Consider the following 17,008-nt stretch of genomic DNA (forward strand, 5'->3'; position numbering starts at 1 on the left):
TCTAGCCTGCATGAGAATCGCCCAAAGACTTCGTTACATCTCAGGCTGCTCCCCCAAAACTGCTGATTGAGTAGATGTGTAGAAGGAAGCGCAAGTATTTTTAAGTTCCAGGTAAGCCCAAGGCTGCTGCTCTGGGGACTACACTGACGACTTCTGGGTTTACATAATCTGTACAGCACAGATCCATAAGAGCAAGCTGGTGAGTTTGCACTTAATTAGCTGCCTTTCTGCTCAATCCACAGAGCAGGCCTTTAAGGCTCACACAGGCCCCAGGAAATCTCCTTTGTAGGGGCCGTGTTAAATTTCTAATTCCTTTCCCAAGAGCTTGGTTTTAACCCAGGAGGCCAAGCACCAGGCCTGAGTATGGCCTAACCTTTCACCTCAGTATCCTTAGGCGTTGCAGGCTTTCCTGCAGAAGATGCCAAGAAGTAGCCATGAGCCCGCAGCTTGCTGGGCCTGTACTGTGGTTCAACCACACCTAATGCTGGTCTCTGGGCCTAGAGACAGAAAATATTTCCTAGTCATTTTGACTCCTAGGCATTAAAATTGCATTTAAAAGAGGAAGATACACCGGCACCGTGGCTCAATAGGCTAATCCTCTGCCTTGCGGCTCCAGCACACCGGGTTTTAGTCCCGGTCAGGGCGCCGGATTCTGTCCTGGTTGCCCCTCTTCCAGGCCAGCTCTCTGCTGTGGCCAGGGAGTGCAGTGGAGGATGGCCCAAGTGCTTGGGCCCTGCACCTGCATGGGAGACCAGGGTAAGCACCTGGCTCCTGGCTTCGGATCAGCGCGATGCGCTGGCCGCAGTGCGCCGGCCATTGGAGGGTGAACCAACGGCAAAAAGGAAGACCTTTCTCTGTCTCTCTATCCACTCTGCCTTTCAAAAAAAAAAAAAAAAAAAAAAGGAAGATAAAAGCCTTTGAAAAAATATGCTTTGTGCACCAATGGGATCACCTGGCTTTGTTAGGATCCCACAAGTGGATTGCCCATAAGCCCAGAGTCTTAACCCTGCTTGTGTCGTTGGCAGCTGTAAGCTTTTTTTTTTTTTTTTTTTTTACAGGCAGAGTGGATAGTGAGAGACAGAAAGGTCTTCCTTTTTGCCGTTGGTTCACCCTCCAATGGCCACTGTGGCCAGCGCATTGCGCCGATCCAAAGCCAGGAGCCAGGCGCTGCTCCTGGTCTCCCATGGGGTGCAGAGCCCAAGCACTTGGGCCATCCTCCACTGCCTTCCCGGGCCATAGCAGAGAGCTGGCCTGGAAGAGGGGCAACCGGGATAGAATCCAGCGCGCCAACCGGGACTAGAACCCGGTGTGCCGGCACCGCAAGGCGGAGGATTAGCCTGTTAAGCCACGGCGCCGGCCAGCAGCTGTAAGCTTTTTAAGAGCTTCACTGAATAATGTACGTCCCTAAACTGCCTAATTCTTACGTATTCCTCAAACAGAAAAACAATTTTTACAGAAATGAACTCAATGACATGTTTAATGCTTTCTTAGTCAAAAGCAGTGGTTCGCTTATAGAGAAGTAGAATGCTTTAGTTCTGAGACACGTTGTCAGCCAGATAGGACACCCCCAGCCCTGACGAGAGCTGCCAATTTGCTGGGCATAAATTGAAAGCAAGCAGCTTCATGGGCCTGGGGCTGGCATCCTAACCGGCAAGGCACCTGTACGGCTGGAACTCAGGAGCCCACCGGAGACTGCAGCCTTCTAAGGGAAAAGGCGGAAATGACTAGACATCAGCCCCTGTGAAAGAAAACAGCTTGTATTTAAAAAACTGTCCCGTTTTGCCCCTTCCTTGGTCCTTGGGTGGAGACAGGGTCTAGAGAGTTACTGCCTACACCCAGGCAGAAGACAGAAGGGCAAAGCCAGGCTTCTGTCAGGTGGGTCCTACCTTATCTGTTGTGCATTTGTAAGTTCCCGGTGATGGGGAAATGTAGAGTTCCAAGATGGTGCTTTCATTTTCAAGTGAAGCAGAAGTCCTCTGCCGCTTTCGTGATCCAGAACCACACGTTGTAAGAGGTGCTAGCATAGCAGCAAGTGAGGCGAGGAGCCTGTTTGACAAGCCCTCTCACGCCTGGTACTCCGCATCCACGTGATCAACGCCCGCTCTGCTCCCAGACGAGTCTCGAGGCTCTTCCAGCAGCACGCTGAATCACCTGGCCTCTCCTGCCTCCAGGATTCGGGTGGTGAGCTCGCCGTCGGTGGGATGCCACGCAGCCCTTCCATCCGAGCAGGAGGTCTGTTCCAGACCCAGCTCCTCCCACCGCAGCGAGGGGCAGCAGTGGGCTCTTCGGCTTCCTCCTGAGGCACAGGCAGGCAGGCAGGGTTCTGATGAGGTGCCCAGCAGGGCCGCTGCCCAGCCCTAGCTCTGGGCCAGCACAGTCCCCCGGTTTGGCTGCACCAGCTCACACGCCCGTAGCTGGGGTTCTGGCAAGTGGGGCTCAGTTAGAAACAGATTGAACAGCGTTGCTAATTCTTCAGAGAAGTCCTGAAATAAGTAGAAAGTTTCTGAGATGGCAGACATAGCCTTCTGCACTAGTAAAGACCAATCCCTAGGGACTGGTACTGTGGCACAGCTGGTTAACCAGCTGTTTGCAGCGCCAGCATCCCATATGAACAATGGTTTGAGTCCCGGCTTTTCTACTTCCAACCCAGCTCTTTGCTCATGCACCTGGGAAAGCAGTGGAGCATGGCCCAAGGGCTTGGGTCCCTCCACCCATGTGAGACCTGGAAGAAGCTCTTGGCTCCTGGCTTCAGCCTGACCTAGCCCCAGCTGTTATGGCCATTTGAAGAGTAAACCAACTGATGAAAGACATCTTTAATTCTTTTAAATCAAATCTAATGTATTGTGCTGGAGCTGTGGCATAGCGTGTAGAGCTGCTGCCTGCAGTGGTGGCATCCCACGTGGGCGCCGGTTCGAGTCCCAGCTGCTCCTTCCGAGCCAGCTTTCTGCTATGGCCTGGGAAAGTAGTGGAGGGTGGCCCAAGTCCTTGGGCCCCTGCATCCATGTGGGAGGAAGCTCCTGGCTCCTGGCTTTGGATTGGCGCAGCTCTGACCACTGGGGCCAGTTGAGGAGTGAACCAGAAGATGGAAGACCTCTCTACTCTGCTTCTCCTAGCTCTTTCAAATAAATCTTAAAAAAAAAAAAATGGTTTCTAAGCTGCTATAAAAAACTCACACTGGGACCCAGCACTGTGGCGCAGCGGGTTAAAGCCCCAGCCCACAGCACCAGCATCCCATATGGGCACCGGTTCAAGTCCTGGCTGCTCCACTTCCAACCAGGCTCTCTACTATGGCCTGGGAAAGTGGAAGATGGCCCAGTCCTTGGGCCCCTGCACCCACGTGGGAGACCCAGAAGACGCTCTTGGCTTTGGATCAGCTCAGCTCTGGCAGTTGTGGTCATTTGGGGAGTGAACCACTGGATGGAAGACCTCTCTTTCTCTGGCTCTGGCTCTCTCAAATAAATCTTTTTAAAAAAATCTCACACAATGCCACGCTGCCTTCCGATTCACTGCCTGCTTCCCTCCCTTTCTTCCCTGAGATTCCTTTGAGGGCCTTCAAAGAAGCGTAGAAAATGCGTATGATGAGGAAACTACATGGAATTCAAAAAACTTTGGCCCCAAAATAAACTTACCTTTAATTTCATTTCTCCACGAGCTTTCTAAAATCCCCTCATACACAGCTACTCAGCTGAAGGAGGCCAAAGACAAGTTCAGGGTGGTTGTAAAACCCTGGACAAAAGTCCCTTTCAGGACACATGGGATACACGACACTGGTTCTCCCTCCATGTAAGACAAGAAGAGGACTCCTTACCTCTGGCCACTGGGCAGCACGGAGGCTGCCTAAGCAGGCCTCTATCTCCATCCGGCACATCAGCCCCTTCTCCACCAGCTCCCGGAGCAAGAAGAGCAGCAGATCCCACTGCAAGACACACAAAACACAAGTCCCCGCTGCTAAGAGGCCCGGCCCACGAGCTCAGGGAGAAGTGAGTGGAGTCCACTTCAGCACGGGAACAGAACAGGGGAGTATGAGATTGGGCAGGGGGCTGCGGGCGGATGCCGCCCAGGCCTTCCTCTGACTCACCTCCCTCGGCCTTGTGTCTGCCAGAAGCCCCACATTTCTCGGGCTCAGCAGGAGTCGCAGGGGAACGGGCCCCTGAAAGTCCTCCTTCCACAGGGAAAGCAGCATGTGTAGGAGCCTTCGGGCCTGCCCTCTCTCCAGCCTGCGCTGTGCCGGCGGCCCCAAGATGGGAATTTGATCTGCCACTATGGGAAGAGAGGAAAGTCAAGCTGTAAGACATGGGAGCGGAAGAAGGCGTTTCTAATCTTCCCTGTACTCAGCCCTGAGATGGGGACCTGGCAAGAGAGGGATTTGAGAAAGCAGCCATACCAAGCAGGGAAGCCAGCTCCACCGAGCACTTGGCCAGATGCTGCTCAGCAGGTGGACACAGGAACTGTGGGGAAAAAGAGGGAGACCCTAGAATTAGCGTCCTCACCGCTGTCAGGATTGGCTGAGCCAGCCAGGGCTCTGCTTCCGAGGCGAGGGCGTGCGGAAACAGCCTTCACGTGGCCAATGCCACGTCTTACCTGGCGACACTGCAGGGTCTGTCCCAACTGGCCTAGGAGCTGCTCCAGATGCTCTGGGGAAACTCCCTCCTCAGGGTCCCGGGGCCCCACGGCCAGGGAGAGCACATCCTGTGGGGAGCAGGGCGAGGCCTCACACCAAGCTGGGCCAGGGCGGGCCACAGAGGAGTCAGATGGGGTAGGGCTCGGCAGTGAAGAGAGGGAGCAGGAAGAGGTGGTGAGGCGGCTGGGCACAGCACCCACAGACCTGGGGCTGGGGCAGGACAGCACACCAGGGGGAGCAACCACACGGACAACCGAAGTGGGCACAGATGGCGCAGGTCAGCTGAGGGACAGCGTTTGCCAGGGACAGGACTCCTATCAACTCCTAGGCGGGCACCTGCCCCAAGTCTTCATATTGTCTATCCCTCCTGCTTCGTTTCGTTTTCCACGCACAAGTCCTCTGCATGTTGCGAACCAGCATCTAATGGCCATGAGCCTTTTCCTCTCCCTCCTATATAGTTGCCATTGCTAGTCATTGCTTCTTAGTCCTTGTTTTACATCTTTATTTCCAGACTAGGGTAAAGATGGTGAATCTTCTATGCTTTGAGGGCCATAAGGTCTCTGTCCCAGCTACTCACCTTGGCTGTTGTAACGCAAAAGCAGCCACAGACAATTTGTCAAGTAATGGACATTGCTGTGTGCCAATAAAATGTTATTTACTAAAACAAGTAGTGGGCACAATCTGGTCCACAGGCTAGCTGCTGACCCCTGCTCCAGACAGTCTCTGTATTTTTTAACCAAGTTAGGAGAACTGATAGTGTATTCTTACTGCCCAAAACTCAGCAAGCATCACCTTCCATACTGAAAGGTTCACAGTCGGAGCCTGGGGTGACTGCCCCCTTGGAGACTTCTATTGTGGTAGAGCTGCTCCCATCAGCTCCTGGGTAACAGGCACTTAGGCCCGATTTACCCACCCTGTCCTGTTTAGGTGACAACTGAAGTAGAAACACCTAGGAGAACCACGAAATTCCGCCCTCCCCACTTAATCCCATTCAGTGATGAAACAGGAAGTAGCTGGGAAACACAGAAAGCTCCTACACAAACACTGGCGCTGATGTGAGAATGAAAGAACCAGGAACAGAGCAGGGAGGAGGAGGAGGGTAGCCAAGGGGAGTAGGGTAGCTGTGTACTTTGATCTCGGAGATGAGGTGGGAGGGGAGGGGAGCGTGGTGCTCACAGGCGCGGGAGCAGCCCCTCCGCTCCCCCCGGGCAGCTGGCTCAGGACCCTGGGCTCGAAGTATGCGACTCACGGCCGCTTTCACCTCCCTCCTAATCAGCGCTGTGGGGCAGAGGGAGAAGACGAGGGGGTCACGAGGCGCCCATGGGGACTCACCACGCCACCCATGCCCTTCACCATTTCTAGCTCGCTGGGTACCCCCTCCTCACCCAACTGCCTCTGAAACCTCGGTTGGGCCGTTCCCCGTATGGACCTCACCTGTGATGTTGGCCGACAACCAAGTGCAGGCTTTCTCTGTGGCCAGCCCCACGGCAATGTTCTCCGCGCTGCTTAGCACCTGCAACACGGAAGACTGCAGGGTCAGCGCCGGGGAGGGGCAGGTGCAACCGAGGGAGCCCAAGTCCAGGATGCACCCCCCCACCCCCAGCCGCTTCAGACTGCCGAGGGCACACCCGTGCACCTGTGCGGCCTGCAAACCCCGGGCCCTCCCCACATACAGCTGCCGGGGTCTCCTCTGGAAGCAGGGCCCGCACAGCCCCAGGGCTCTTCTTCTGGCAGAATCTGCGAGGAGACAGATGCAGGGGATGAGCAGGTGCACCGGCCTCGCTCAGTGTAGCACCGACCTCCTGCCCGACCCCAGATGCCGGAGAAGCCCAAGCACCAGCCCTCCCACGCTGTGCACGCTCCCAGCTCGGCGCCTGGATTTCGCGATACAACACTAAAGCCCGAGTCTGGAGCCTGCAGAAGAGCAGGGGAGAGAATCAGGAGAGTGGGTGGGGAGAGGAAATGGAGCAACAAGTATGAGTGTAACAGGAGAGGGCAGAGAGCAGAGCTAAGTCGCCAGAGGAGGAGATGACAGTCCAAATAGATTGGTGTTTCTTACTCCCGCCCCTGGGTCAACGCCTGGGCCCCGTGGGGGCACAGCTGGGAACACAAGCTCTCCACCAGCTGGGCTGCTTCGCCCCCTTCCTGGCCCTGCGCCACCAGCTTCTCCTGGAGAAGTGCCTCTGCCTGTCGCACGAGGTCTGCCACCAGCGTGGCCCTGTAGCAGGGACAGCAAGGTTTGGGAGTGGTTGGAGGGGCTGAATGGGAAAGAGGCTGCAAAGTCAAGGGCGCTTCCTTCACAGCGGCCGGCAGTTCCAGCCTTGCCCCGCCCCCTGCCCCCGCCCTTCCTTAGCTTGGCAGCCGGGTGTTGCAAAGGGAACGACAGTGAGGGGACAGACGGGGACCCTCACCCCATTCTTACTTGATATGCTTGACACAGTTCGATCCGATTCTCTCTGCCACAAACTCCACAGTCCTGCGCAGGGAGGGCGGCTGGTTGTGGAAAAAGGCCTGGGCGAGCTGCGCCTGCGGGACAGAGCAGTGTGGTGAGGGCTCCCTTCGGCCGCCCCCAGAGCTGGCCCTGTCCTCCGCCCAGCCTTACCTGCAGCCCCTGGCTGGTCTGGGGAGGCTGGGCTCCCAGGCTGGTGGTGGTGGTGGGAGTGATTTTCCTGACGAAACCCCCGCTCCGCCCACTGCTGCCTGAAACCCACGAAGCGAGCAGCTTCCGGAGTTCTCCTGCAGCAGGCAAGCCCAAGTTCCTAGTCCCAGAAACCCCTCCCATCTCCAGGCAGCCTGCACGTGAAGCTGAGGCACTGGGGGAGTGCCTCAAGACAGCGCAAGACATCCGGGAGCTAGGCCGGTGGGGTGGGGCTTTTGGGTCCGCGGGCAGGGACGGGACCATGGGTGCTGGGGGAGGGCATGGGATGCTCACCAATGTAGGGGCAGCAGGTGTAGAGCAGCTGCTGGTCCACCACAGGCACACTGTCCTGGGGGAGAACAGGCCAGTGTAGGCAGGCAGGCGGGCTTCCTGTCCCCCAGCAGGCCCAGAAGCGGCCCGTCAGGAGGAGCTGATACAGGGAAGCCCATCCTGCCCTTCCTGGCTGGGTCCTCCTGGACAGCCCACTTTCTTTACTTCTTGGACTTCCCAGGACTTTGGCTGGACCCCACACTCACCAAGCCATATTCTGAGGACACTGCGTCCACTTGGAAGCCATCCGACTGATCCTCTTCCGAAAAGAACAAGTCCTCTGGGACCGTGGGAATCTGGCAGAGAGGAGGCCATCCGAGCTGCAGGCGGCACCGGGCGGGGATGTGCAGCCTCCACACTCACTGCCTGGTTTGGGCGGCCGCTTCAGAGTAACCTCCTCTGAAGCGAGGGCGCACCCCGGCCCTCCTGTCAACTCGCATCTTCTGGTCCCTGCCGCAGTAACTCAGAGGTCTGGACTCCCAGCCTCCCCCTCCTCCCCCGGCTCACCTGGAAAAGCCAGCCCAGGACAGCAAGCAGCAGCAGCTTGTTCAGGAAACACATCTCCCCTTCACGCTCCTGCGCCAAGACCAAGCTCCTGCGGGGCGAGTGGAAGGTGTGAACAGTCTCACTGGAGGATGTCCCCAGCGGCAGACCTAAGAGGGGCTGCTTCTGTGTGGGCAGCCGGCATCTCCTTGCTCTCCTCGTCCTCCCCTCCCACACCGATTCCTTCTCTGCTGGGCCACAGAGGAAAAAGGAAAGGGCGAACGACTGCCCTGTCTGTCCCTCCAGGTGAGGGCTGTGAAGGGCCACAGCCCTTCTCCACTCACCGGTGCAGGTGCAGCAGGAGACTAAAGATGCTGCGGTAGTAGTCCAGCAGGGGCACGATGTGGTCAGCAAAGGACAGGAACTCCACCAGCCAGGGCACGGTGAGCACAGCCCGGCGGGCCCGCAGCCCCTGCCACAGCAGGGTCCGCACATCCAGGACCGGTGGGACCTGGGAGAGGAGGGCTGGTCAGAGGGCGGGCGCCTGGCGGGGCCGGGCAGTGCCTTCTAGGCCGCCTGGTTTCCAGAACAGCCCAGGAAAGCAGCCAGTGCCCGAGCCGACTGGTCCTCCCGGCTCCCTCTGCCAGGATCTCCCACCCATTCACCTGGCTCCTGAGGGCCAGGATGGAGTCCTGAAGCTCACGGGTCGGGGGTGGTTCAGGCCCGCGATATGGCAGGAAAGCCACAAAGCCCAGGAATTTGGCCAAAAGCCTCAGGCTGAGCAGCACCATAGCAAACTGTCTCCGTTCACCCTGTATGGAATGAAGGGAAATAACAGCTCCTACGCGCAAGGCCTCTAGAGCAATTCCAAGCCTGTCACCAAGCGTGGTGTCCATGGAACACACTCCTCTGCTTTGAGGCCAGACCCCGCACTGCCCGCGTTCTGCTTCCTCACCTGCCAGTCCACATCTGCCTCCCCTTCGTCATCATTAGGCTCATGTGGAGGCAGGGTGAGGCCATTGAGCTCCCTGATCTTCAAGCTCAGGCTATCCATAAGATGCTGATTAAACTGGAAGCTGGACGGGAGGCGAGAGCAAGAAGAAAAAAAGAAGAAATAAAAAGGCAGTGGAAGAGGTTCAGGCAGATCAGCACTGAGAGGTGCCCTAGGCAGGAAGGATTAACGGGGGAGATGGGAGGCTGAGAAGTGGAATCACCCACACCGGGGAGAGAATGGGAAGTGAAATGGAGGGGCGGAGTCTAGGGATCTCTGCTTCCTGCCCTGCACGAGGTAGGGCACCTCTACCTGCTGGCGCTCAGGATGAAGTCTCTGAAGAAGCCTTGACAGCCCGGGAAGGTGGGGGGTGGGCAGGGCCCCCCACTGCTCTGAGGGGCCACAAGTCGCTCCTGTAGACGCCGCAACCGCCCCAGCTTGTCAGCTCCCAGCATACTGAGCACATCTGGAGCTTCGCCCAACACAGTGCCCCCAGCACCACCTGGGTTCTGACACATCTGAGCAGGGCGAGAGAGAATCGAAACCAAAAACAGTGCATGGGAGACTGACCGAACATAATGAGATGAACATCTACAGACTGCCTACTCTGTTAGTGCCTGAGGCAGTGCTGAGGGAGGGCTTCCACTCTGTTTCAGAGGTAAAGAACAAACTAAGCTGAAAGGATTTACCTAGGGGCTGCGAGAGCTGGGATATGAAACCAGGCCTCTTAACCTGGGCCCTTCCTACCACAGCACGCACCAAGGAAAAGGGTGGGGAGACGGTGCGGGCCACGGCGCCGTTACCTGGAGAAGCTGTTTTTGGAAAAGTCGAACAAAGTGGCTGTGGCTGCAGGCTGCCGAGAGCTGGCCCATCATGGCTCTAAGGAGGAAGAGTCAGGAAGAGTGTACAGGAGGGAGGAGGGGAGACTGCTGAGAACAGGCCAGCCCCTGGGCTCTTCAGCCTTCACCTGCCACAGCGGGCCTGCCCAGGGCTATGGGCAAGGAGAGGGGCACTGCCCTCAGAACCCAGGGACCGTGAGGCTAGAGACAAACCAAACCCAGCAAGCCATCGCTGCCACCCGTAATTCTGCAGTGGTCGCCGAGAGCCAGTGAGCTTCCGGATAGGAAACCCACTCTGCCGCCTACTCATCTACCTAGACCGAGCATCAGGGCGGCCCAAACCAGACGACGCAGAAAACAAAGGCTGGAGGGTCTGTCCAGTGATTTGGGTCAAAACAAGCAACTTGGATTACAAGCTTTGTTCTTTTCCAAGTGCCAGCCATTAGCAAACAAGCAGAAGGAGCTGGGAGACACACCCCTCCCGAGCGGAGGCAGGGCTGCTGGTGCTGGAGGTGAGGAGGCAGGGAGGACGGCAAAGCCTCCTGCCACCATCTCCCCACACGTTGCGGAGCGCCCACTGGCAGGAGAGGAGACACGGTGACCAGCGGCGGAGCACCCACCTGATCCTGCTACCCAGGCCCTTCTCAAAGTCCCAGCCGGGCTCCTCGTGGTGATCCTCCCATTCTCGAAGCACCTCATAAAACACATCCCTGACAGACACACAAGAACGCCTGATCAGCTAAGGCATGGTGTGCTGCTACCTCACTCTTCTCATGTGGAACACTGAGCACAGGACTCTGCCAGTCCCATCTCTTAACCTCCAGAGTCCCTTATAGGATGACAATGTCACAGACCCAGCACAGCACACCACTGGCTCACACACTTCTGTGCACACTGAGAGGTAATCCTACCCAGGAACCCTGAGATTAAAGACCCTTGAGAGGGCTTGCTAGGCTCAGCGATTCAAGTCCACGGGCACAAAACAGAATAAGGTCAACTGGCCCTTGGGATGGCAAGGAAGGGCCTGGTGGTACCAACCCACTTGTCAGTGCCAAACTCCCAGTTTCTGTGAAAACAAAACAACTGCCTATTCCAGAGAGACTGCCACCTACTCCCTCCCCAGAGTTCCCCTTTCTCATCACCTCTGCTTTTTGAAAGTATGAAAGGCTCGGTCACTGGAGAAGTTGGCACGATTGTCAGTTTCTGGCTGGAAGGAGACAGCCTGAGCAGAGGGCAGCATCACCAGAGACACCTGGAACATGGCGGTGACATTCGGATCTAAAGCCTACAGGAGGCACACTCAGAAAACTTCACCCCTGACCTCCCCCACCGTCAGCACACACGACACTTCAGTGTTGTGAGCAGGGGCTGCTTGAATTTATGGAAGCTCGCAAGGGTCAGGTCCAGGCTAGCAGGCACCTGCGCTGGGGCCACTACCTTGGCAACACTGCCCTCATAGGCAGCTCGAAGGCGGCCTTGCAGGGCTGGTGAGAAGCATAGCAGCCGCTCATTCTCTGCCAGCAGCTTCAAGGTCCCTTTGTCCAGGTAGGAAAGAACCCTGTGGGGACAGGAGCACACACAGCTGAGACTGGGACACAGACTGCACGCAGGGAGCGGCTGCCTGGGCAGCACAGAGCGCATCTGGAGACTGGAGCCAGGATGTGCTGGGCCCAGACATGCACAGAAAGATCACAGGGCAAGAACCAAGGATGACGGCGGTCAAAGGGGAAGGAATGAGACCTGACAAAGCAGGAAGACAGGACAGGGGTAGCCGCCCTAGACAGAAAGGCCAGTCGCCAAGAACACAGGGGTCGACTGGGCTCTTTCAGAGGTTAAAATCATAGCCTTGACACAAAGATTACCAATAGGTAAAGAGCCGGGGCTGCTGTACAAGCGGCCAGAGCACAGGGCAGACCATGAGACGAAGGCCCACATGCCCCAGCCAGGCAGACTCACGGAAACTGACGCTCTAACACCCGCACGGCGAAGAAGACACAGTCATGGATGCTCTGGAACAGGGGGCTCCCCACAGACTCTGGGAAGACAGCAGCGCGCCGTCAGCTCACAAGCGTCCATCGCCAGACCTCACTTCTCAAAAGGAAGTTTGCTCACTTACCTAGGACACCTGGACCTGGTTCAAGGTCACTGTCCTTGGCAGCCACCATTCTCCGGGCAGTGAGGAGCTGAAGGACGAAGAAAAGCTCCAAGAACAGGTTTGGTACCAGGTTCTCTGGATATAAAAAGAAACCCCATGATAGCAGGTTCCATCTGGAGCCCGCTCAGTTCTGCAGCTTCATTAGTTCCCTTAACCTGCAGCGCCGTAAGGGTCTTCAAAAAGTTTAAAACGGATGTTATAAAAGAATGACGCATGGACCATAAATGTATAATGTGAAAACATGATGTATGACTTCAAAATCTGCATCAAAACAAAGGTCGCCTTTGAATTAATTCCATTTCCCATGAACTTTTTGAAGTCCCCTCCTAGCCCCGCGCTGTGCTCTCCCTTGCTCACCAGCAATGCAGGAAGAGTACACAAGGGCTACCAACTCCAGGCGTTGGCGGGAAGACACTCGGGCAGGGTCAGCAGCTTCATCGGTGAGGCTCCCCGTCCGGCTGGGGAGAGGAGACCCCGACTCCGGGGTGGGGCAGGAAGGGGTAGGTGACTGCTGCAGCTGCTTGGAACTATGGGGAGAGACAGTGTCATGAGCGCTCAGCCTGGCTCCCTGGTCACAAGCACACTCAGGTCCCTCCGGGGGAGACAATCCCAGAGCCCCCGAGGGGGGAGATCAGGTTCAGGGAGAAGCCCTGCAGCTCCCCCGCGGGGAGGAAGCCGCCACCCCCAGAGAGCGGCAAGGCCATACCGCTCCTTCCTGAGCATCTCTCGCTCCTCTTGCAGACTTCTGCACCCTGGGGGAAGGCCAAGGCCCCAAGGGCTAGTGTCCAGGGCTGAGGGTTGGGAACTGGGGACACAGCTGATTGGGGGTGAGGTGAAGCAAGTCTTGGGCTTGGAGAGTGACCGCTCTTCGCTCACCGGAGTTGGGTTGATCCTGCGTGAAGGCTTCGTCCTGCTGAGAGCAGCCACAGGATTTTCTCAAACTCTCATCCTCAAGCACCTCCCCTCCAGCAGCACAGCTCCTGGGCCCCTGGCCAAGACCCCCTTCACCGTTACGTTACCTCACCCCCAGCCCCGAGGCACCGACTCCCCCAGCGGAGCCTCCGTGCCACCCATCTCCTGGGCGAGGGCGGATTCTCACCCTGCAGGGCCGGGGGGAACCGAGCCTACGGGAGGGAACTCCTCCAGGTTGCTGAGGTTTGGTGGATCACAGAGCGCGAGGCTGGGACTGCTGGGGCTGCCAGAGCCCCGGAGCCTCCGGGCCCCGGCCCAGGGCAGGCTCTCCCCGCCGACCCCCTCCTCCGGGCCCCCGGGGCCGCGGCCTCCGCGCTCGCGGGCCGGCGCCGGGCCCCGCCTCCTGCCCCCGCGGCGGGCCAGAGGGGCCTCGGCCGCGGGGCTCGGGGGCTCCGGCGGAGGGAAGAGCTGGCTGCGCGCCCCGCGGCCGCCCCGCGGCGGGCCCCCCGGCCTCCCCGGCAAGGTCGCCGAGGCGCCCGGGGCCTTGGCGGGGGTTGGGGGGCCCTGCGGGAGGACGCGGCAGCTCTGCTCCCTCAGGAAGTTCAGCAGGAACGGCACGAATTCCTTCCGCAGCGGCCGGAGTGAGCGCAGCACGGCCGCCTCCCCGGGGCTGTCCTGAGGGAGAAGGAGACGTGCAGGAGCAAGAGGGTCGGCGGCCAGCCCGGGGTGGCGAGCGGCGGGGCCGCCCGGGCAGCGGCGCCCATCCGGAGCGCACTCGGCCCGGGCTGGCGGCCAGGCGCCCCGGAGGACCGGGACCGGAGCGGGCTGGCGCCTCCCGCGAGAAGCGGGTTCCGCTCAGGCCTGGGGGCGGGCCGGCGCTGTTACCTCGGAACTCTGGGTTCTGCGCGCGATCCACCGCACGGCCGCTGCGACCGACACCTCCTCTCGCAGCAGCGACTCCAAAACCGCCGCCATCCCGGTAGGGGCGCTCTGGGCCGACTGCGCAGGCGCCGGCGCGCCGCGGGCTCCCCGGGAGGGGCGGGGCCGGCAGCGGGAGCGACCGTTGGGCCGCGGGGCGGGGCGGGGCGGGGCCTCTGGCTCCGTCCAGGCCTCGCCGGGTCCGCGGTTTGCTCCGGCCGCACCACCTGGGAGCGAGGCCCTGCGCCGGCTTCCCTGGCTGGCCAGGCCCCGAGGGACGACTCACCCGGACTCGAGCGGGGGTCGGGGCCGCCGTGGGACCGGCGCAACGCGGGGGAAAGCCAGGGCCCGGGGGAGTGGCCGGGCGGTCAAGGTGAACACGCCGGCCCCCATCTTTTTGTAATGGGCATACTCGAGAAGAGTTCACGGTTTGCTGGATTCTAGCGCCGCCACCCTGAGTGAGGAAGTTAATCTAGACTCTCCCTTTGAACTTTCTTGCAAGTCCTTGGGCAGGCGTGGGGCGACCGCCGGGCCCTCCCGCCGCGATGACCGCACGTTCGTGACTGGCTCCCGGGAGCGCGAGTGACTTCTTAATCTCCTGTTTTCCAAAAAGAACCTCAGAGACAGCGTTTTGGGTGTCGCTGCTGAGCGACAGAGCAGGAAGGGGATCCAGGCTGAGAGAGAAGGCGCGGACGTCCAGGTCCTGTCAGGCCCGGAGGAGGGAGGCAGTGCCCGGCCAGGCCTCCTGCGCTCCTGCTCCCAGGGAGGGTGCGGGGAGCGGCGATCCCCCCGCTGGTGTTTCCTGTTGGAAAAAAGGACCTCCAGCCAGAGGGTGGCTGATGGACTGAAAGGGAGCTTTGCACTACTTGTAACTGTATTTCCGGGGAATCGTCTCATGGCCCTGAACCTTGGTTGTCACCTGTATGGAGACCTGATTTCCAGGCTGCTTCTTCCAGGTCACTTTCGGATGTACTGCACTGACAGTGACACTTTCTGCTCCCAGTGGCTCTTGTAACTACTAGTGCATTCAGTAACTTTAATACATTTAAAAAACAGATCCCACTTTTGAAATCCAAACCACCACACAAATAGAACTAGAGTTTGCATGCGGAATGAATATTTTATTACTAGATTATAAAAATAAAATACAAAATAATTTTAAAACAGAACTTAAAACACTGTACAAAGCTTTAATATGATACAAATGGGAAAATTAAATAAATAATTACATTTTTATGTACAGATGGCCTATACAAAAGCACTCCATGTTTCTGCCAATACTCTGAGTCCTTGGTCGCCTGAGCAAAATTGCACGAAGGGAGCTGCCTGGAGGGAAAGGGACACAGCTTTGGAGGTATTTCAGCAGTTTCTCACCCCTCTCATGGAGAGAGAGAAAAGTGGAAGTATGAAAGTCCTCTAATTGTTTTTTTTTTTTTAACGAAAGAATTCTTTTCAGTTTATGGTTGAATCTGATTTAACAGCTGCCCAAAGCTTTTAACTTTCAAGATTTATATTTACTTCAAAACTGATCCCCCCTCACCTTCCTCTTTTTTCCTGACAGCTGGGAACTTCTAATAATCCAATGAAATAGGCGCTGGCTATTTTAGGAAAGGAGCCAGAGCGAAGACCAGGGCTGGGGATCAGGGAGAAGCAAGGGAGGCTCAAGCCTTAGTCATCTATCTCTTTACTCGGTCCCCACATCCAAAGCCTGAAGTGGCCCACTGCTGTCATTTCTTTTTATCTTCTTATCTTTGTATTTCTAAAAGCTTTTTATCTTGGTGAGCTAATTTATCTGATGAGCAGTTTAAAAAGAAGATTGAGATGAAAGTCCCAAGGCTTTCCCCTCCCCGGTAGCTCCCTAAGGTCAACCACAAACAAGCTGTGGTAGACTTGTTTATTCCTTTTAGGTGAGTCCAGGTACAGTGTGCTGTTCATGAATTTTTAAGGATTTAAACAATTGTAAGAGGGGGAAAAAACATCTGGCAGAGCTAATGTATATTAAAACTCAGTTTACTCAGTTTTTAGGTGAGCGAACACTTATGTACACAATATGAAACAATATTAAACTATTTAAAAGACAAAGTTCCTATCCACCATTTGTGTAAAATTATGTTGTCTGCAAATTTGATAGTCACATGGGCTCATCCAATGCTGCTGTCTAGGTCAAGGGACCCAGGAGCCCTGGCCCTGAGTATCTGGAACACAGGTCAGCATCATCAGAGCACCCACTACCACTTTCAATTAAAGAGGAGGCAGGAACCTGTTAAGGTGCACAGGGCAATGAAAGGAAAGGTTTCACTTCTTTTCCATGTCTCCTCAAGACCAGGGTCTAGCAAAGTCTAAAGAAATAATAGAATCATTACAAAGTAAAAATTTTTATTATCAGTTTTGAGATTGTATTGAATCTCTACTTGATCCTTGATCCTGATCTTGTCACATAGATCCAGATTTGTTCCAGGGAAATAACTGAACTTTAAGCTTACCTATTCTGAAGGCAGGAACAGAAGTGGAAAAATGTATTGATGGGTCAAGACTTTAAGGTCATCTTTCCATGTCCAGCCAGGGATTACTCGGAGCAAAGTGTACAGCATCCAAATTCCCCTGTAAGGGGAGAGATCTTTGTCCCATGTCCTGGATCTACCTTAAGAACTACAGATTTCCCCAGTTATCTCCTGCAGTTCTCCCTGGCAGTGTTGGACAACAGATTTTGAAAGTTCCTGAGATTATTTGGCTTAAATTTCTCCTAATTTCAGATGGATGGCCACAATATTAAGGATCCCCAGTGGGGGCCAGCACTGTGGCACAGCAGGTTAAAGCCCTGGCCTGAAGCGCCGGCATCCCATATGGGTGCCAGTTCTAGTCCTGGCTGCTCCTCTTCTGATCCAGCTCTCTGCTGTGGCCTGGGAAAGCAGTGGAAGATGGCCCGAGTCCTTGGGCCCCTGAACCCGCATGGGGGACCCGGAAGAAGGACCTGGCTCCTGGCTTCGGATTGGCGTAGCTCTGGCTGTTGTGGCCATCTGGGGAGTGAACCAGCGGATGGAAGACCTCTCTCTCTGTCTCTACCTCTGTCTGTAGCTCTGTCTTTCAAATAAATAAGATAAATCTTAAAAAAAAAAAAAAA

General features: G+C 56.6%; 1 protein-coding gene across 3 annotated transcripts; it reads right to left on the reverse strand.

Moving 5' to 3' along the window:
* Positions 1–1,468: 1,468 nt before the first annotated feature.
* CDAN1 (codanin 1) lies at positions 1,469–13,956 on the reverse strand. 3 transcript variants are annotated; one of them, XR_009867308.1, is made up of 29 exons: positions 13,855–13,956; positions 13,157–13,644; positions 12,764–12,970; positions 12,415–12,584; positions 12,019–12,132; positions 11,859–11,937; positions 11,340–11,460; positions 11,045–11,154; positions 10,523–10,612; positions 9,867–9,942; positions 9,376–9,581; positions 9,028–9,148; positions 8,738–8,884; positions 8,417–8,583; positions 8,097–8,184; positions 7,796–7,885; positions 7,554–7,608; positions 7,224–7,357; positions 7,044–7,147; positions 6,681–6,839; positions 6,295–6,358; positions 6,056–6,134; positions 5,751–5,899; positions 4,582–4,689; positions 4,385–4,448; positions 4,079–4,260; positions 3,809–3,916; positions 1,887–2,483; positions 1,469–1,738 (listed from the first exon to the last, which is right to left on the reverse strand). XR_009867308.1 is itself a non-coding variant. In XM_062205737.1 (28 exons), the coding sequence occupies exons 1-28, from the start codon at positions 13,942–13,944 to the stop codon at positions 2,358–2,360; spliced, it is 3,693 nt and encodes a 1,230-aa protein (XP_062061721.1). In that variant the 5' UTR covers positions 13,945–13,956; the 3' UTR covers positions 1,745–2,357. The 3 variants fall into 3 exon arrangements, 2 of the variants coding, with proteins under 2 accessions (XP_062061721.1, XP_062061720.1); XM_062205737.1 differs by lacking the exon at positions 1,469–1,738 and having other exon boundaries at positions 1,745–2,483; positions 12,764–12,967; XM_062205736.1 differs by lacking the exon at positions 1,469–1,738 and having other exon boundaries at positions 1,745–2,483.
* Positions 13,957–17,008: the final 3,052 nt, after the last annotated feature.

Source organism: Lepus europaeus, chromosome 11, assembly GCF_033115175.1.
Source record: "Lepus europaeus isolate LE1 chromosome 11, mLepTim1.pri, whole genome shotgun sequence".
Lineage (NCBI taxonomy): Eukaryota > Metazoa > Chordata > Mammalia > Lagomorpha > Leporidae > Lepus > Lepus europaeus.

What these genes read in the sequence shown, in the direction of transcription:
- CDAN1 (XM_062205736.1), bottom strand. Translation starts at nt 13,944, where the DNA reads ATGGCGGCGGTTTTGGAGTCGCTGCTGCGAGAGGAGGTGTCGGTCGCA. An exon ending in GTACTCTTCCTGCATTGCTG is followed by an intron (nt 12,133 to 12,414) that starts GTGAGCAAGGGA and finishes TTTTATATCCAG; the next exon opens with AGAACCTGGTACCAAACCTG. An exon ending in GTTGTCGGCCAACATCACAG is followed by an intron (nt 5,900 to 6,055) that starts GTGAGGTCCATA and finishes TCTGCCCCACAG; the next exon opens with CGCTGATTAGGAGGGAGGTG.